Source organism: Plectropomus leopardus, chromosome 15 (genome assembly GCF_026936395.1).
Source record: "Plectropomus leopardus strain MGB_pleo_1.0 chromosome 15, ASM2693639v1, whole genome shotgun sequence".
NCBI classification, from domain to species: Eukaryota; Metazoa; Chordata; class Actinopteri; order Perciformes; family Serranidae; genus Plectropomus; species Plectropomus leopardus.
Window position 1 is genome coordinate 11,278,668 of NC_142190.1, and position 21,134 is coordinate 11,299,801.

The following is a 21,134-nucleotide window of genomic DNA, read 5'->3' on the forward strand; positions in this document are numbered from 1 at the left end:
GTGAGTTGATGGATGATTTGTCTTCACAATAAACTGCTATGGCATGTTTTTTTTATTGAAAATTAATCTCTGATTACTACCTGTACTTAAAATGAGGAAACAGTCACAGACACGTTTTTAAACACAGAGACGGTTTTATTATTCTGAGCAGATCAGTTGAGATCAACGGCACGTCTCCGTCTGAGCCGCTCAGAAACCAACAACCAGATTTAAAGACAGATGACCAGAGCCGACGAAAACAAAACGCCTACGCACGCACACATCACACGAACCGTTTCTTTATATATATATACTGTATGTATACACACTGAGGGTGGTGCAGTGACGCTTACCATGATGGTTACGCAAAAGTGACGCAGCAATACACACACTCACATTCACACGAGCCAGTGTTTAAGTGTCTCGGGGTGAACGGCTAGCTTTAACACAGATTCAGGTGACAGTAACACCATATCTGCTGTGTTTCAGCCGCTTATTCAGCAGGTCGACAGAAAAAAATTTATCATCTGAGCAAAAAAAAAAACACCTCCCGTCTTAACAAACCATTTGATCTTTTTGTCTTAAAGGTTTTACTCCTCTACTTGCCGAGTTACATCAGCATGTTGCAGTAAGGCAGAAGGCTCTACATCGATAGATCTGAGGCAAAGTAAACTTTACTTAAAAAACAAAGACTGAATAGAAGATTAAATGGCTGTAAAAGCAGATGTTTTTTTTAAGGTTTCAGGAGGAAACAAGTCTGGTTGAGTAGCTACACACCTTTCGCACTTCAACACGCATTCACCCAAACACCAGCAGGCTGATGGGAAGTTTAGACACTGCTCAGTGCGTCCACACCCGGCAGGACTTTACCTGAAAAACAGAGAAAACACACAAGTCCGCATCATCAGGCTTCAGTGAGAGTGATTTAAGATTCATGTTTTTTTATTTGTGAATGAACGTCATTCTGTTTTTGCAACAAACTGATTAGAAAAATTACAATTTGGTAAATTCTAAATGGAGGGATCTTGTAAATTAAATATATACAATGAAAAAATAACCACGAGAATCAGAAACCAAGTTCATATCTTTGAAGAAATATGGGGAAAATGGGAAAATGGAATGAAAGTTAAGAAATAGTTATTTTATATGAACTTACATACATGTACCAGTTATCATTATTTTTATCATCATCATCATCATCATCATCATCATCATCATCATTATTATTATTATTATTATTATTCTTAATATTATTATTAATAATAATATTAATATTGTTATTATTATTATTAATATTGTTATTATTATTATTATTATCATCATCATCATCATCATCATCAGTTCATTTTTATATAGTGTATTTTGTTATGTTTTGTATTTTTTAGCTTTCTTTATTTCTTAAACTTCCCATTTTATTCGTTTTCATGACTGGTAACTCCAGTTTTAGAATGTTAAAAAATTCCTTAAAATGCAAGAAAATTAAAATAAAAATGAAATGAAATAAAATAAAATAAAATGAAAAACAACAAAGACAAAGAATGAAAAAAAGAATAGAAAATCATGTTGTTTTATTGCTCACTCACCCTCCAGCAGCTCCAGGCTGGCGCCGCCTCCTGTGCTGACGTGGCTGACCTTGTCCTCTGTGTTCCACTTGGCGCAGCAGGTAGCGGTGTCGCCACCACCTGGACACAAATTATACATGTTTTAAAGGTTTATTCAAACGTCTTCTAATGGATACTTCACCGATTTTTAATCGACTTTGTATCATAACAATGGGGGTAGTGTATGTTGATGAAATGAACTTTGGTAAACTGTCCCCCATCTATCCACTGCCTGCGAGTCTGTCAACAGGAAGTGAGCGCCATACTGTTTCCCCACACAATGACAAAAATGAGATCAAGCAGTAAAACTAATGAAATATAAACCAAGATTTTGTTACTGAGTTGTATATTTCTCACCTAAATTGTTTTACAAAACATGTGTTCGCTTATCAATGAGATGGCTGCCAACGTTTCAAACAGGTATGGACGCATTTACACACCATCACTCACGAGCAGGACTGCTATTGGTCTGGTACGGTGCAGTGCATTCTGGTAGTTGTAGGCTTTCTTCCTCTTGAGCAAAAGCCTCCTTTTTCTCTGTTTTCACTAGTCATGTAGCACTGATTTCAAAAGTATTTGTCTCTTTTTACCGCATGGCTTTATGAAAAGACCATCTTTCCAGCAGTGAAATACATCTTTGATGAATCACTGTTAGCATACCAACATGCTAACAGTATATTTGGACCAACAAAATGGATTGATCAGCACACTGACTGACTTATCAAGTGAAAAACAAACAAATAACTAAAAACCTCACTCGTCTATCTTACCGATGATTGTGATGCAGTTGTTTTTGGTCACTTCGACCACTTTGTCCATCAGGTTCTTCGTCCCTTTGGCAAAGTTTTCCCACTCAAACACACCAACTGGGCCGTTCCACACGATCTGCTTGGCCCTGCCCACTGCCTCTGCGTAGGCCTTAGAGCTCTCTGGTCCACAGTCCAAACCCTGCAGAGGAAAGTGTTACCAAAACAGAAGCGATAAAAGGGCAATAAAATCTGTTCATCAGTGATTGAGATAAATCTTCTTTTCTTACCATCCAGCCAGCGGGGATGCCACCAGCAACGGTTGCAGTGCCAGTGGCGGCTTTCTCATCGAACTTGTCTGCTGTGATGAAGTCGACGGGCAGCGTGATCTTGACGTTGTTTTTCTCTGCTTTGGCCATCAGGTCCTTGACGATGCCGGCACCTTCCTCGTCAAACAGGGAAGTACCGATCTGACAGGGGAGAGAGGGGAGGAAATTAAATCAATGTTATATATATCTTCTTAAGAAAGATACAGGTGTTGATTACAGATGTCGACGTTAGTATTTAAACGTTGGTGGTGCTAAAACAGTCTTGTGAAAGCAGAGATTGGTAATCACAGTCAAGACCTGAATTTAACCTCTAAACAAAAAGATTTGAAAAGAAAAGCTTTTGTTTAAAGGAGTAAGTCTACCCAAACAACAAAAGGACACATTTCCACATTTCCCTGTAGCAGTATCGAGCCATGCAGATATTCATTTTGTTTTATTTGCCCCTGTTTAAAGCTATCAGCCCCTTGAGATTGCTGTGTTAACCCATACAATGGAGACTCAAAAATGACATTTACCAACTCTAGTGTACAGGAGACTCTTGCCATTGAGTCAGGTTTCTTAAGCCTATATACTGTATGTTTATGTTTTGCCTTACTGGAAGCATTAAAAGTATGACAAATTGTGTGTACAGACAACTTTTACTCTACCACTTGGAAAATGAAGAAAACTGAAAAATGGGATTACTCTAGCGCAAGTTCTGAGTTATAAGAACTATCTTTTTTATATCATTTTTATATCATAATCAATGCACATTTATCTGATAAATGGATATCCTCTAAAAATATAAAAATATGTCAATCATGTCTGTTCAGATCTGACAGCCATGACTCAGAGTAAAAGTATGATTCTTGGCACATTTAAGTACTTTAATTATCTCTATGATGAGCTGCTGCTTTAACTGCTGACTGTGTTGGTATGCAGGCCACTGGAGTGGTGGTGGGTAAAGATATCTCAAAATCTGATAAAATAAAACCCAAACTCTGCTTGGCTAGATACAGCTTGAGAAGTAAGAAAATATGCTCTTTTGTAGTTTGACTGAGCTGAACTTTCAAATCTTTCAGTCAGACGTCAGACTTCAGGTCATGACGTGCCTCTCAATCTAACAAAACTAACAAAACAAAAGCAGTTTCACAAGTCTGTTTGAACACCACCAATGTCCAACAGCGAGTGCTGCAACTCGATTACGACAGCATGGAGTGGTAAAGACACTGAACTTGTGAAACACATGAAATTCAACACCAGTGGTTTTTAGTCATACAGGATTCATTCAAGAAACCTTTTCACTCCTTCACAAACAAACATCGAATTTAACAGAAAACATCACCTTTTTTAAAAAAAACTTTATACTCCCAGTGAAAAAGAGGTTAGAGTGTCTTTAGCCTCTGTACTGACTTATTTACCAGAAATAAAAAAAAAGAAAAATATGTGATCAGAGTACAGTTAGAAGAGGGATTTAAATCAAATAATTCACCTTTTTTATTAGACCACTAAAAGTGGGCAGGTTAAGAGTTTAGTGGAGCCACAGCAGTCATGGCTCCACACACGCCTCTTTCAGTGAGGATAGAGTATTATATTAATGAATGAAAGATTTCAGCCACACAGCTTTGGAAATGAAACAAATGTTAAATTGTTAAAAAAGTAAACGTGTTATATCAGTGAAGCCACAGTGGTGTAGCACCGACAGGATAGTTGTATCCATCAGGAAGACAGAGATGAAACACTTTGTGGGCACCATGTAATGTATAGGGTTTCCCACACATTCATTTATTTTTGGCAGCCCACCACAATTAAAACATCTGGCGCCACGTCTTGTTTTTATTTTTTTTGGAGCTGAAGCATTCATTTGGAGCGCTGTTGCAATATATATACTGTGGATAATTGCACCACTCTCTTGGAGCGCAGAGCGTACTCTGGGCACAGAGGGAGCAGCAGAACTTCAGACACTATGAAAGTGTACCATCTCTGTTATACATATTGTACTTTTTATATTTATGTAAAAGCACAGAACTGTAAAAAAGCACTGCAGCGCACAATGTAGAGACATACTGAGTATGAGAGGAATTAAAAACTTTGAAACCTTGACTTCAACTGTTTTTTTGACTTCCTCACCTCCATGTTGTTGAGAACTTTGAGGAAGGTGAAGGCCATGCCGCCGCCGATGATCATCTCATCGACCTTATCCAACATGTTGTTGATCAGCTGGATCTTATCTTTCACCTTTGCTCTGTAACACAGACAGGAAGAGGCAGCACACATCAGTATAGATAAGAAGCTCATACAACGGGGAAAAGTTAAAAAAAACAAAAGCAAGCCTGAGATAGTCTGATATGTACATTTTTATTTAAATTTTCACTTAACTTTATAAAAAAAAGTTGCAGGGAACTCCCTGTTGAAAGTTTCAGTTTAAACATTTGCTAAAGGCATTTGAACAAAGTTTTGCATTGGAGTTTTTTATACTACAAATTCTAAAGTTTGATGGAAATATTTCCATTTTTATTGTAAATGCATATCGTTTCCAAATAACGGTTATCTGTCTCAATAACTACTTATAATCAGTATCGGTATTGGCTTTGAAAAAACAATATCAGTCAACCCCTAATCAAAATTAAATTTTAATAAGGCTACGTTTAGGCTGTTTTAGGGCTGCAATCGACCAATATTTTCAGCATCCACTTAATCTGTTGATTAGATTCTAAATTAAATGAGTAATCAGTTGGTCTACAGAATGTAATATAACAGTATAAATGTAAATAAATAGTTTAAAAAAAAACATCACAATATCTTAAAACAGAAGATTGCAATGTTTTGAAACTGCTTGTTTTGTTTATTTAACAGGATATTTTGTTTATTGTCATATAAGATAAGAGAATTAATGTGTTGGCACTGGTGAATTTTTGGCCTTTTCACTTGAAATATGACTAATGTTCACCTCTCAATTGTTGCAACAAAGCATAAAATGCACGTAGTATTCACTGTGATATTTTTCCAGAGTTGCAATACACTACCTCGTAGCATTTTAAATCATTGTGTAGGTCTGTTTTGGCCTCTCATAAACCTGTTACTCAAGCTGACCTCCTTCATTCTAGTCAGTTATTGATTATAAATTTCTTGGGATCATCAATTTGGACACAAAGGATTCCACCAAAAATCAGCCCAATCCTGACTTTGCATCAACACATCATTACTGATAAAATCTTTGATCACACAGACAGAGGATAAGCCTACGGAAAAAGTGATTTATCAGTTTCACCATCGTCAAATGAACTCTGCAGCTGTTCACTGGCTTATCATTACACACTAATGATCAATGTCCTCTGTTTGTGACCTACAGGAAGGTGATTGGCTGTGCTGCTCGACGCTGAATGAGAGTGACAGTTGCACAATGCACTTAAGAGTTAAAATGGACTCTGAAACAAAGCCAAAACCCACATGCAGACACCAGCAGCTCAGTAAAACTGACCCGCTGTTTGAGCAGCTTCACTCGCCGTTTCTCACAACTCGAACCAGCACAGGAAAACAAATATAAAATGTAATAGGAAGCAGAAATTTGGTGCTTTTGTTGTATTGAAACAAGAAATATTTTTCTTGACTTTCTGCTGTGGTTAAAACCTCTAGCCTACTCATTCAGGGTTCTTGCAGTAGATTTAAGTCTTTTTGTTTAATGTGACTTGGAGTTTAAGACCAATGTTTTAAGAATTTTATTTTATTCATTAATTTTTTCTATTTTATTTTGACCAAATGTTTATTGTAACATAAAACATGACTTTTTTGTCCAGTGAAAAAAAAAGATTATCTACATTGCATGCTAAAAAAACAACCCGTTTTAAAGTGGAACACAAATAAGACGATGAATATATCATATTATCATAAAAAATTTCTTTGGTGTACTAAGAGGGGTGGGAAACATCTTGGATTACTGGACAGTTGTTGGAAAAAATGATTCAGAAATTCCTACTTCCCATGTCTAAGCATTTTTAAGATTTCTGAAAGATTAATCGAAGTCAATATAATAACAATTAAGGCCTTATTTTTAGATTAATGAATTTAAGACCTTTTTTAAGGATCTGCGGGAAACCTGTCATTATTAATTACAGATGTTTTAATGATTGGGAACTCTAAATTATTATAGTTTCTGTCATTAAACCTATGTAATATGTAATAATTTAGTTTGCCTCCTGTTAATAATAAACACTAGCTCTATGTTTATGTCTGTTTATATGCAATATTTGTATATCTGCATGAAACAAAACTGCTCTTTTCTGTCCACTCAACAACACACAACCAGTTCAACTTCATCATTGACCACACAACCCTGAAAATACTCCTGAAATAAGAAGTGTGGGATGTAAACCAATAAAGAAAAAATTTAAACAGTGTATGATCTCTCTTCTCTGCCTGTTCACCATCTGCGCACTCGGTGTTGAGCAGAGGGAGAGTCTCGAAGAAAGCAGTTGTACTGTGACACCACAGATTGCGTAATGAGCTTATAGTCTCTATTCCTGGATGGCCACCTGGGTATTTTAAAAAAAGAGGCTGCGGTGTGATGATATCTAAACCGCAGGAGAGGGAGAGGAAAACAATGTCGAGGAGGTTTCCTCTTAAAATCAAACAGTGCTTACAGTAAAAACTGGTGTTGTTTTAGCCTGGTGCAGTCTCTGTCTCTTGTTTTAGTCTAAATCCAACCAGCAGCTTAACACTGCAAAAGTGTAGGAGGTTAAAATAAATGTTGTATTGTGGTTGAAATGTGATGCAACATGATATTTTCTGCCAATACACAACAATGCTCAATCAAATACATGCAAATTACTGGTAGAGTACTTTGTTGTGAACAATGTACATTTTAAGGGTTGAGCGGGTGTAAAATAACTAAACAAGTCCGAAATATAGCCAAACACGGAAACGGACCAGTTTACTGAATATTACCACTAGGTGTCACATTTGACACATTTGAGCAGCTACTCCTGAGTGGAACATAGTGACATCGTGTCCTAAAAGCAAATAAGCGTCCAAATAATGCACCACTTCGCTTAATACTGGAGCTCGCCGTCTGTGGGCTGAATCCGTTCATATGCACTTCTATTACGCAATTTAAACAAACCTGCACAGAAAGGCGCAACATGTGTCCTGTAGCCAGTTAGACAGCATGATCATCCACTAACACCATCATATTTGATGAACTGTTGAAACGAACTGTTCTCACCCTCCGAGGATGGCCAGGAAGGGCTTCTGAGGTTTCTCCAGAGCCATGGCAAAGTAGTCCAGCTCCTTCTTCATCAGGAAACCAGCCGCCTTCTGAGGAAGATTCACTCCCACCATGGAGCTGGGGGAGAAGAGGAAGAGAAGACATCACTATCAGAATATCATCACCAGTGTTGTTGCTTCTGTCCTTCATTAATCACCATCCTGCTCACCTGTGGGCTCTGTGCGCTGTGCCAAAGGCGTCGTTGATGTAAACGTCGCCCAGTTTGGACAGAGATGCTCTGAAGGAGTCGATATCTCCCTGGGAGGCCTTGGTCTGAGGGACAAAAACAAAGACGGTTGGTGGGCTTTGTTCAGTAGACAGAAAATAATTCCCACATAAAACTGTTCATAAGTTGAGTAGCCAGGTCATAGAAATACATAGTACGAGATGATGCACTTGTGTGTGTGTGTGTGTGTGTTGTGTGTGTGTGTGTGTGTGTGTGTGTAAAGGTATTCTTGTCATGACATTCATAGGAGCTCTTATGCTTGGATACTACTGTGATACTAGATGTAGGGTTGCAGTGATATACCAGTTTTAAGGTAAACTGTGACATGAAAGTTGACGATATTCATACTGTGTGCATTTGCTTATTATGATATTTAAAAAAATGCAACTGGTTGGTGAATATCACCCTTTTTTAAAGTTATTTTCAAAAGAGAGCCTTTTTACTAATGCTTCCATTAAAAATGGTTTCAATTCTTAAATACAGCAATAAAGCATTAGTTCACCAAAATAAACCCTAACATGATCATACTTGTTTTTATGTATTTATGTATTTGTATTCTGTATAGTTGTGATGTCTTTTTGTGGATTGCTGAATTTCCTCTCTGCACAACAAATTTACCCTTGTGTACCAATATAGAAACCTTGAACTGCCTCTTTTCTCAGCCATCCTCCAATAACTACATTGATCACAAGATGAAATGCTTCTTGATTTGTCAGACACATCTCAGGAGATAACAGTGATTGATCTGCTTTGTGGAAATTCATTGAGGCAAAACATTAGAGCTCCGGCTTACTGCCTCCAATCTCTAAGATCCTCTGCATCGTGTGTGTCTGTATGATCAGTAAAACACTGAGTTAGTCATTGTGGATCATGTTTCTGCTGCACTTTAACAGCTGAAGGTCGTGACTGTGTAAGTGGAGGGCAGAAAAAGGTCGAGAGAGTTCTTCAGTGTCGTTCAAATGTCAGACAAGTGCTGCATGCTACAGTTTTCCCCCTTCAGATTATACAGACAAAAACTCGTAACTTACTGCTGTGTTTCGAGTTTTCCACCAAATGCTCTGTTAGAAACGAAATTATTCTTGTATTTGTTGCTTATGCACTGTTTAGTATTATCATAGGGAGTTGGGACCCACTTTGCGATTCTTCCTCTGTGGTTATTTCAGTCTGATACAGTAGCAGCTTTACAGTATAAACCATCCCACACAGGCTGCATACCAACCAGGCCTCTCAGGACAGGAAAAGCAACATGTCCAGCCATGACGACCCGCTGACCTTCAGGGTAAATGTCAGCAGGTCAAAGCTGCTGATTTTCAGCAGGCCAACATTCATATCATGTGTGAGAACGGTCCTGAGTCTGGATCTGTAGTTATATATTAGACCATCTGCATCTCAGTGTAATGACTAAGAAATACTCTAAGTCCCTTCCTGGTTGCCGCCAGAGTGCAAGTTGAGATGTCACTTTTTCTCTTCAGTTCAAAAAAACCTTTTTGAACGTTTTGCTTTTAAACTTGTGTCTGTCATCACTCAACCATACGTTATTTCCTGTGTAATAAACACACACTATTCTCCTTTATAGTGAGCAGCACACAGATTTTTTGAACATGCTTATGAATCCCAGTCATAGACAAATGCAGCACCATATTACATTAAATTACATGGTTATTGAAGACAAGAATTTGTGTTGTGGATTTTTTTTTTAAAAAGCTGCGTTGTATATTTGTCATTTCATAAATAAAGATGTTAATTTAACATAGTGCTCTGCAGTAGATTGCAAATGGGAGATTTCAGACACAGCCAGCGTCTCTGCAGCACTCTGACCATGACATCATGAGACGGTGACACAGCTATTTTAGAAGGACGCTGCAGCTGGAGTGAGTCTACGTTGTCTTTCAGGTGAATCACCAGTCAGAAAAGAAAGCCAAAGAACAGCCAGTGTTTTGCACAAAAACAGTCCTGTTGACATTGAAGCAGCCTAATTCTCCTATTTTAATGCAGATTAAAAACATAATTTAGTTATTAATCTCTATACTCTTTGTATTGTAAGTCTCTATTCTTAAATGTAATATAATAGCTTTTCTCTCTGATCTCGGAGCCTTTAAGGTCCTTATTTATTCTGTCCCTATACAGTGCTGATGCAGAGTGACGCTGCTTATGTCCACAGACAGCCACACTGTTTATCCTTCATTTCTGGATCTCGGTGACGTCAAAATCTCAACTGACAGGCTATCGCAACACAGCGTCAAGCGAAATTCTAGCTCGAGATGAAAAATTTAAACTTGCGTGAAGACGCAAAATGCACATTCATCGCGCCAACCAGCGTTAGTTTGCATCTCCTTGCACTGACCTTGTATGTAAACTTGCCACATGAAATGTTCACGTTGCGTCCTGTGTGAGCGCGACATCGAACTCTCACTGTTAACTTGACAAAACCAAAAATCAACGCCTGTGCCCTCAATCAGAACAGACTGAGCAATTTACCTTGTTTCCAGAGGCGTCCTTGCCCTTTCCCTCCTCGGCGACGTGGAAGCGGAGGTTCTCCAGCAGGATGACGGATCCGGTGGCGGGGTTAGCGCAGGCAGCTTCCACCTCCGCACCCACACAGTCCTTCAGGAAGGTGACGTCCCTGCAGAATCACAGAGGAAACAGTGAGGAAACGTATATGTAATAATTCCTGGTGGGTTCTCTCAATCAAAGACATTATTTTACAATCTTCCTCTATTTGTGATCATTAAATAATTAGTTTGTAATCTCAAGAAAGTAGGCATGTTGGGGTTGATATGAGTGAGATTTTGGCAGAAGTGGGACTTGGAGGTATAGAAATACACTTGATGATACAACCAAAACTTTTTTAGGATTCTAACTTTAATTTCTTCAATACAAAAGCATAAACATTCTAGTTTTTAATTCATGAAGGCTTTAGGAAATTAACTGAATGCATCCGAAGATGGAAATCATATATGCAGTTCATGGACTCACCTCCCCAGCAGGGTCTTGAGCTCGGCGGCGACGGGCTCGAGGGAGTATTTCTCAGGCATAAAGTTTCCATCAGGTCGGCCCAGATGGCTCATCAGCACGACGGCTTTGGCTCCGTTGTCCAGGCAGTGTTTGATGGAGGGAACGGCTGCCTTGATCCTGAAATTCAGACAAAACACACTTCTTCAACCTCTTCTCTTGAAGAAACTCTGCACTCTGCTGCCAAGATTTTTTTATCCTACATTTAACTAATCAATAAAAAAAAAAAACATACACACACCATTAATAAAAATGTTTTTGTTTGGTTGTTTGTGAAAGGATAAAGCCTGACTTCTTTTTTATTTAAGATTACAGAGTACTGTTAGATGGACTTTACCTCTGGTTGTTTGTGATCGTCTTGTCTTTCATTGGAACATTGAAGTCGACCCTGAAAGAGAAGAAAACGTAATTACCAGAGAGAAACGCGCTATCAATGTCTCGCTTCTGGTTTTCTTAAGTTTTTGAACATAAAGTTCAAGCTGAAATTAATGTTGAAACTAATGGCTAAAATATACATTGTGACGACTTCAAAACTGTATAGTTAGCAGTCCATGTTGATGTTGATTAAAATAAACCTGTAAGTGTAAATACATATATGAAGGTAGGGAAGAAGAAACCTTTTTTTTCTTATTTTTTTTTAGAGAAATAGGTCAAGGCAGGATTTTTTTTACCACCACTTTTATCTCTTACATTACAACTTGTTTTGCTGCTGTACTGCAGTCTAGTTACTGTACGATAATTTGGCATCAGTACAAAAGACATGTTCAGACAGAATAATTCAGCCACAGTGTCTTTATGTTAAGTTGACCAATCAGCTGGATGCACATGCAGCGCTGCACGCTGGCAGCTCATGAGAACATGCGGCATCCCTCGTACTTCAAGCAGTTACATAACCACCTCCCTCCTCCCTGTCTAAAGGACCTGATGCACTGAGACGCATGATCAGACACACACACACACACACACACACACACACACACACACACACACACACACACACACACACACACACACACACACACACGGCTATAACAACAACAGTCCATTGTCTTAGCCTGAAACCTAACAGTCAGCAATTCCGTGGCTCAACAGCTCCCGTGCCATCGAGCAGCTGCGGTAGTTTTCCGCTCTTATTTTGTGTCATCTGTTGCTTTGAGAGCGGATCTGCAAATCATTGAAGGTTTTGCTGCTTCTTTTAACAAACACACTGGATTTAGACATTTGTCAGAGGGATAGCTGCAAATATAAGCTCACTGGATGATTTATACCTTGAAAAAACTGCAGTTGCTCACAGCAATGATTAACTAAGGGCAAACTTAATACTAGGGATGCATGATAATATAGGTATGTCATCAGTTACCGGCTGATAGTGGCTTAAAAAGAAAGAAATATCAGAATCAACATGCTGATTTCTGCCTATATGACAAATTGATAGTTTTAATTTGTTTTTTTAATGACAAAGTGAACATGTGCAAAACATCAGCCTTAAGTTGAAGTATTTTTTTCTTATTTTACACAATAACAAAATATTACGTGCACTGAAAAGCATTACAATTTATGTCTCTATCTGCTGGAGGGCCATCACGTATTTATAACATGATGGTAATTCCACTACAGAAGAGACTTGATGTTTACTAAAAATTTACTAAAAAAAAGTCGACATTGACATCGGTTATTAACCACATGAGTTGTTATATATCAGCATATAGGATATCAGCAAAAAAAATCCAATATTGTTGCATCCCTATTTACCACCCAAAAAGAAAAATTATTTAATAAATTTTAGATTTCGTTCCTTCTTACCTACACTGCTATTGGGTTTGATGACTTGTTACAACTCCCAATTGTCAGTTGGTTAAGTGAATTAACTTTATTAGTAGCAGAGCGATAGACTAAAATATGAATGTGTCTTAGCTTTAGACAAACTGCCCATTTGGCTCCATTTATTGATAGTAACTCAACTATTGACTACTAACTCAACTTTAACTCTATTGTTTTAAAGAAACAGTGCTTTTAATGATACTACAGTGAGCTATGAGATAAGAGGAATGTAGGGTGAGCGTATGCAATGCTTTTTCAGGAAATCAGTCCCTGGCCTCTTCTGGATTTGGCTGCTGAACAGAGATTTCTGTCGGACACTGCCGGGTCTCCACAGCAACGGCCCCATTCCCACTTTTTAATTCTGGACCAGCAGCTCCCACAATACTTCCCTTACACTCTGCCTACAGTCGGAAGTTCATAAAACACACAGCAAACTGAATACACGGCATGTTGTGACAGGCCCTGGGTGTGATATGAATTAACTTATTGTCTCTGCACTGAGAAAAACTCAGCATTGAGAGTACTTGACCTTTTAGCACTGAGCACAGCGAGCTGGGGGCTGCTGTCGCTGGTGAACCTTGTCCTATGCTGCCTGCCGTTGCATCACCAAGCTGGGCAAACCAAAACGGCCCTGTGACATTTCCACAGAGGGTGTCGGTTTCCAGAGCACTTCCGTCATAAATGGCCATTACAGTCCGTAGAAATATCCAGCAAGTAAAGATACTTTGCTATTATAAAATATAACAGTGCTGTATTTCTGATATGTATAACTGCACCTTTTAAGTATCAAAAAAACTACTTTAAGTTGTGTTAAGACAGGCAGCAAGACGTCCTTGCAGCTAAAGAGATTGTCCTTGGACTAGGGAGGAGGGGATTAAAACACATGTGGACTTCACTGCTTGTGAGCAAGGCACTAAATCAGCTTGTTGCTTTTAAGTTGGCTGATGTGTACATTGAATTAGTCAAGTAAAACAAATTTAACGAATTAATCTTTCAATAAATAACCCATCAATATCTGTTAATACAGTTTACTAAGTACGAATGCCAAAAAACTGATGATTACACCTACAGACAATTTGTAAATAAAAAGAAAATTAATCTGCAACTATTTAAATCAGTTTTGGGGTTATTTTTAAAGCAAAAACACCACACATGGCCTGTCTCTAGATTCTCCAATGTGCCTTTCTCTGTTTTGTATCATTATAAACTGAATATCTTTGTGGTTTAGGCTATTTTGGTTGAACAAAACAAGCAATAAGAGGATATCAAAATACTGGATTCTGGGAACTTGTGACAGGCGTTTTATCACAATTTTATACTTTTTTTATACACTAAATAATTAGTTGTGAAAGTGATTGATTGATTCGGAGCTCATAATTGTTTCTCAGACAATTTGAAAACAGCACTTACAGCTCAAAAAGATTGGGAATGTGTCATAACTTGAAAGACTAATAGATTACATAATTTGCATATTACTTAAAAAAAGCTAGATTATTAGTGCAGTGTGTCACAAATCCACTGAGTTTTATTATTACATGCACCACCTGATTATTGTAGTGATTTTACTGTAATTTAATTTTGAAAGACTGACTCTAACCAGATGCAGTTGGTTGCATCTATGTATTACTTACTTGACTTTGCAAAGTAACTAGTAACTAATGTTATCAGTAAATATAGTGTGGTAAAAGTACAAGTGGAGTAAAGAGTACAATTTGGCTGCAAAATAAAGACTAAATGAAGTAAAAAGTGGCATAAAATCAATATGATCATTTTATACATACAATTTTATACTTGTACTTTGTAGTACCTGAGTAAATGTACCTGATTACATATTAGCACTGACTAAAATACACGTTTGAAGTCCTCAGTGTTGGAAACAGCACTAACTCCTCACGTACTTCACTCATATTTTCTAGAAATTGTCATTAAATCGATGGTTTTACAAACTAATCGATTACATAATTCACATATGAATAAAAAAAGAATACCCATATTACCACAGAATTTCCTCAAATTATCTAAGGGGCGTGTCATTAACATATTACAGGGTTATTTGGATTTTTGCAGTGATGTAACTGTACTTTAATGGAAAGTACTGACTCATGCAGGATGCAGACGGCTGCATCCATGCAGCATCTCCTCACAGGCACGTAACGTTACTGAACCAGCGATGGATGGGAAAAAACGTGACAACCAACAAGTTCACTTCCTGTCGTCTTGTCCAACGGTTTGTACAAGCTCACACACCGTTATTTATACACACCTTCACTTTTGTGTCACTGTTAGAGTACAAAGCAGGTTTTTACCACAAGAAAGATAGAGTTGAACATCCCCAAAATATCACTTAGCTAGCTAACTTCAATGAATCCCGTTTTCGGTTAGCCTGTTAGCTAGGCGTTAACCGCTCACCTCATAATGACCCTCTTTCCCTTGACGTCCACCTTGTCCAGGGTGAGTTTGTTAGACAGAGACATGTTGCTGGTTTTATGCCGTTTCTTTCCTGCACCTTCCTTAGCTGGGTCTCCTCCGCTTCCTTCGGCTGGTTAGCTACCGAGTGACAGCAGTGACCTTAGTGCAGAGCAGACGAGCAGCGGCTGGGCGGCACCGGGACACTCCCCCGCTGCTGATTGGCTACAGCAGGAGCGCAGCGGGGTATTCGATTGGACGCAATGGTTGTCTGTTCTGTGACGTAGATATATCGCTCTCTTTGATTGGTCGCTCCCCTGATGACTTTATTTGCCTTATAAAATGTTGAAGTACATTTGAATAAAAAACAGTAAGTACATTAGGTTTTTATAATAGTTTTTTTAAAAAAATAAAGATTTTTATTGTTCTATGTATTGATATTATTATTTCTTATTATGTTCTGCGCTGAATGTCAATTATTTGTGCTGGGGAAAAAAGAAAATAAAAAAGTAAGTAGTACATTACATAAAAAAACAGTACTACAATAAAATTAGTGGTGAAAGGAGAACTTTGACCTTTCCCACAAGTAAAAGTCACACATTCATGCATTTAAACTCTTAAAAGTTCATAAGTACTGACATCAAAACATATTTAAATACCAAAAGTAAAAGTACTTATTGTGAATAATGGCTCATTTAGAACATTGACTATAATAAACTAATTTAATTAAATTTAAATAAAACCAAATTTATCATTTTTGGGGGCTGTCAAATTAACCCAAATTAAAAAACTCATGATAATTGAAGTAAATATTGAAAGAGGGCCTGAAATTAAATTTCTTGGTGTAACTTATTTTGTGGGACAGTTGTTTGCAAATACGACTTATCACAAATACACTTTACCACCCTTTCAACATGGGACACGAGAGAAACCTATTAACAGTGTGATGATACACTCTCTGATGTCAGATGGTTGCTACAGTGTGCAGAGAACTCACACATCTTCATAAAACACAAACAATGCTCAGTAGAATTACACTTAATTTATTGGACAAAATAACATGTTGGAATTAACACAGGCATTCACTGTTATTCATCTGTACAACCAAAGGTTTATTAGGAGGGACAAAGGTCCGTCATGGCAGCTCTTCACTCCTCCTCGGACTCTCTCCAAGGTTTGGGCATGACCTTCCCAACTGGCGACAGATTCCAGGTGATTCCAGTTTGAGTCAGCACCTGCATGAAGACAAATAACTAGTTTTAGGGGCAATGAAACTGTTTTGGAAATGTATGTACTCGTTATTGCAAAGAAATCCCACATTTAAATCCAAGCTCACACCAGAGTTAAGATAAAGACCAAAGACACAATATCTGTTTCCAAATTTTAAACTAAACTATGTATTTTTTTAGCATTAACACAAAAAATCTTATAAATACTATTTGTCGTCATAGAATGGGATGCTATGAACTTTCTGGGTAACAGTAATGTAAGGATGACTATAATTGATTGTTTTTTTTATTGCTAAATTTAATATGATTTGTGAAAAAAGAAAGGTAAATGTAGAAAAGTTGGCCATTTGTATCTGTAGCCACAATAGCTTCTGTTATCAGTAAGAAAAGGGCAGGTATAATTTGCTCTTCTTCCTGCCCCTATTCGTTCATGAAATGCGTAGAAAATTTGTAAGAAAACATGTATCACGGGTTTTTCTTGCCATTTTGGAAATTACTCACTGAAATGAGCAAATAAACCAAATATGAATATGATATATGATTTATCTAAAATTCAAACACCTTGGTGCACATTTAAAGGCTTTCATTATGGTAAAATAATAAAACATTGTCAGACATATCAGGAAACTGCTAAAATTCACCAGTGGTTAGCAAATGTGTTATGACATGGCAAAACACGACTGCATCACTTACATATGACCAAACAGCTGTGCAGAAGACAGCTCCGCCGATCATCAGGCCGGTGCCGTACTTGGTGTGGAAGTTCTGAGGAGCCGTGGATCCATGCCTCACCTGCCTGGCAGCCTGACCTGGACGACAAGAAAACACAGTGGCTTTAATTCTTAAAAACTTTGTAGTTTATGGTATTTTGCAGTACTCTTTATGGAGACTAAATGAAAACGGCTTGAATAAAACTGAATATAAATACACCTACAATGAGAAGTGACATGAGCTACTATGATCATAAAACTAGATATTCTGACATCGTCATAAACTGTCTGAGTTTACAACATCTTCTCCACAATCACAGGCAATAACTACATGATTTTTTTTGTAAAACAGTTGACAATGCACTACAAATACCTCCATCTTCTTTTAAAAAAGATAAAAGAGCCTTTTGGATCTTCTCTTAATCTGAATCCTATGTTCACAATTTTTAATCTTAATTCAGTTTTTTTTTTTTAAATTGAGATACTCACAAACCCAGTGATGTTTTGAGCTACATGCTCTTCTTCTGACTCTAATCTTATTTCATCTGCATTACCAGAGTCATGGCTAGCATAATATTTGATTAATTCAGGATATATATTTCATAAAAAGACTGCAATAATGTCCTACAGAAACACAACTACAACAGCAACTACCACAACTAGTTACATCATAAATAACAGTGACTCCGGATAGCCTTGAATTAGAATCATGTTCAGGTTTTTACATAAAAGGAATTTCCCTGGTGATTTGGTCCATATCAAAACACATAGTGAGAAAAATAAAAAGTGTGTGTGTGTGTGTGTGTGTGTGTGTATACACACATATACATATGTGTGCATGTGTACAATAAAATAAAAAATAACAAAAGAAATATGAAAAAGGTTATGAAACTTTGTACAATATGTCTATCTTTGCACAAGAATGTGCAAAACTTTGACCAAAGACTGTTCAAGAGTTCAAGTATGACACATTAAAAATATGTTCAGTGTACAGTGATAATAATTCAAAATATTTGCATAGATATGGAGACTGTACCACCCTTTTCCCACTGACGCACCTTGACTTTTTGGAGCCAGATGTAAATATGGTATATAAAATCACCATAACTTGTAGTTTGAGACAAAATGTGCAAGTCACTGCATTGTTCCTCAGAGAAAAGGCATAATTTTCAATTAGACTAGTAAATGCTATATCCCTTTTAATCTATCAAAGTAAAACCTTTCTTCAAACTGTGAATGGTGACACTTCAAGTGCTGTCTGAAAACACTGCGAGTCATTGCTTTGCAAAATAGGCTGTTAGCCAGATGTCAAGTGTCCTTATTTGCCCTTCCTTAATCAGTCTAATTTCATGGACATCAGTTACACAGTTTGGCGAGATCTTTAATTTTCTTTTACTTTTGAATATTTTCATCACTAGCGTTAAACGAAAGGGAAATTTAATATTACTAAATTGTAGCTAACATTACAACAAATGTAGCTAACACTTGAGCTAAAGTAGATCTATGGATGAAGAAACAAAGGCATACTAAAACAGCTGCTTCGAGTTGCACTTTAGATGTGTTTAAGGAAGAAAATTCAAGACAATTAAATAAAAATAACTGTTTTGGAGAGTTATCTCGACTTTTGCGGAAGATGCTAATGTTAGCTTGGCTACCAACGTTAGCACGTTGACCGCGGTTACCGACCAAAGGCAGGCCGGTCAAACTTGTTAGTGGACTGATATTAAACTGTATATAGTCCTAGATATATACCGACAACGTACACTTGCACAAAACTAGTTTACTTACCCGTGATGTTCACAGCAGCTTTAGCAAATCGGTACATGTCGTCTAGCCCTGTGCCTTCAGATACCCTTGAAGAACGGTAGAAAAATATGGCCGCCGCACGTACACACAGCGGAAATTACGACTGCCAGTGCGAGCATCCGCCGACCCAAACTTAATGTTAAATAATGTGAAAACGGAAGAGAAACGCTAACTTTTAGACACAGATAAAATGAAACACACACACACAAGATAATGATCAGTTATGTGTGTTAGAAACGCAACCAAATATCCAACTACTAAATGGTATTGTATCACAAATAAGTATTTAACTGATAAGCCATTTTGTCACCGTGTCAGGATGGCCGAGTGGTCTAAGGCGCCAGACTCAAGGTTGACAACCTTCCACTGAAACGGGACTTCTGGTCTCCGAATGGAGGCGTGGGTTCGAATCCCACTTCTGACACATACCTTTTGACTATTTTACATAAATAACAACCATAGCAATAACACGGTGTTAACCTCCAAAGAAAAAGCTCATATATTGCAGCAGCACTCGCGGTGTTTTGTTCTAATTGTTAAGTCTAATTGTTTTTTAGTGGCTAATTTCACATCTGGCCAAGGGACAAACTGGTATTTGCCAGAAACAAGCATGATTACAGTGGTGTATATTAACGTACCTGAAACCTGAGCCAATTGGCTTGATTTCTTAAAAAAAAAATAGAATATAGATAGATATACAGAAGGTATTGAGCAATTTAACATTACATGACCAAAACATTTGCAAAAAAATAGAAAAAGTTACAAGAAAATCAAATGAAATTAGGCCCCCAAAAGAAAATAAAAATAAATAAATAATAATAATAATAAAAAAAACAGGGAATGGCCTTGAAAAAATGCTTAAATAGTCGACTGAAGTGAGAAATATTTTCTCTAAAACTTTATATTATTACATAAAACAGATGTTGATAAGTTTTTCCTTTGGAGAGATAATTGGCTGTTGAAAAAGGTAATAAATGGCAATCTATAAATTATGACAAAACCCAGCATATCGGAAGACATTTAAAATGGCAATAATACTGTCAAGTTACTGAAGTATTGTGATAATATCATATCATTGGTTCTCTGGTGACTCCCAACTGTAGTAGATCCTAAAGTATACTGTATGTGACTTCATCAATGAGTGTCAGTCCAATTATGTCAGATTATTGTATGTTAATTGCATCAACAGTTCATGTTATTTCATTGATTTTCTAAAAATGTTTACTGTTAAAAATCTTGTAAGTGTGACTTAATTTTATAGTTTTCTTTATTGAATCAAAATATCATTTTCAGGATTATGACATACATACATGCATACTGAAAATATTCCCTCACTGAATCTACTTTTTTATGGAAAGTGGCCAAGCTCTCCAGTTTTTACATGGACGATGGAGGCAAACAAAAGCATTGTAAACATATGATTTAACGAGAAATTTAAACAAACTTCTTCAATATAACTTCAGGCTTAAAAATTAACAATATTTCCTTGCAAAACTTTCTGCAGCACTTCATGGACATATTTGTGGAAACAAAAAGTTCCTAGTCTACTATTATTATTTACAGCCTGGGAACTTGGAATATAAAATATTGCTGAAAAAGGCTCTGATTAGCAATCCAAATTTTAAGTCATTATCTTGTTGACAAGACTTTGAGAGCATCAGAGAGGTTTTAGCCTTACAAAATTTTTTTGGTTATTTAACATTATGGATTTAGTGTCAAAAGGAATGTAAATAACACATTATTTGAATGGCATATTAAAAGAAATTTTGATTTTCTTGTGTGAGACCCACAAAATCTAACCTTACTGGCAGCAGCCTGGCTTTTTATTGTTTAAAGTGAACTTTGAACTTTCTGACACTTTTCCTTCTGCACCATCTAATGAACTAATCACAAAAATCACTTCAACACATGAATGAGGGCTTAATATTTCACATTATGTGTTTTGTCCAATCTAAAGTCTAAAATCTGAAAAGAAATCAAATCAAATGTACAAAGCAGAGAAAAAGCAGCAAATCCTTATATTGCAG

The 21,134-nt window shown here is 37.1% G+C and overlaps 2 protein-coding genes and 1 non-coding gene across 3 annotated transcripts; 1 reads left to right on the top strand and 2 right to left on the bottom strand.

Moving 5' to 3' along the window:
- Positions 1-114: 114 nt before the first annotated feature.
- On the bottom strand, positions 115-15,532 carry pgk1 (phosphoglycerate kinase 1). Its single transcript, XM_042498748.2, has 11 exons — positions 15,366-15,532; positions 11,473-11,523; positions 11,100-11,255; positions 10,602-10,746; positions 8,067-8,170; positions 7,856-7,975; positions 4,765-4,879; positions 2,617-2,796; positions 2,351-2,528; positions 1,563-1,661; positions 115-849 (listed from the first exon to the last, which is right to left on the bottom strand). The coding sequence occupies exons 1-11, from the start codon at positions 15,428-15,430 to the stop codon at positions 809-811; spliced, it is 1,254 nt and encodes a 417-aa protein (XP_042354682.2). The 5' UTR covers positions 15,431-15,532; the 3' UTR covers positions 115-808.
- An 857-nt stretch (positions 15,533-16,389) lies between these two features.
- Positions 16,390-19,243, bottom strand: cox7b (cytochrome c oxidase subunit 7B). The gene is made up of 3 exons (XM_042499655.2): positions 19,090-19,243; positions 17,285-17,400; positions 16,390-16,597 (listed from the first exon to the last, which is right to left on the bottom strand). Exons 1-3 carry the CDS (start codon positions 19,124-19,126, stop codon positions 16,511-16,513), a joined length of 240 nt encoding a protein of 79 aa, XP_042355589.1. The 5' UTR covers positions 19,127-19,243; the 3' UTR covers positions 16,390-16,510.
- Positions 19,244-19,420: 177 nt separating this feature from the next.
- Positions 19,421-19,531, top strand: trnal-caa (transfer RNA leucine (anticodon CAA)). The gene is made up of 2 exons: positions 19,421-19,458; positions 19,486-19,531. It is a non-coding gene; the product is annotated as a tRNA-Leu (tRNA).
- Positions 19,532-21,134: the final 1,603 nt, after the last annotated feature.

Bases quoted from the DNA above. Each gene is read 5' to 3' on its own strand.
- pgk1 (XM_042498748.2), bottom strand. From the start codon at position 15,430: ATGTCTCTGTCTAACAAACTCACCCTGGACAAGGTGGACGTCAAGGGA. The intron at 11,524-15,365 runs GTGAGCGGTTAA...CTTCTCTTTCAG, and splicing joins GGAAAGAGGGTCATTATGAG to GGTCGACTTCAATGTTCCAA. The intron at 4,880-7,855 runs GTGAGAACAGTT...TCTGTGTTACAG, and splicing joins TTCCTGGCCATCCTCGGAGG to AGCAAAGGTGAAAGATAAGA.
- cox7b (XM_042499655.2), bottom strand. From the start codon at position 19,126: ATGTACCGATTTGCTAAAGCTGCTGTGAACATCACGG. The intron at 17,401-19,089 runs GTAAGTAAACTA...CTTGTCGTCCAG, and splicing joins AGCTGCTGTGAACATCACGG to GTCAGGCTGCCAGGCAGGTG. The intron at 16,598-17,284 runs GTAAGTGATGCA...GTCTTCATGCAG, and splicing joins GCACAGCTGTTTGGTCATAT to GTGCTGACTCAAACTGGAAT.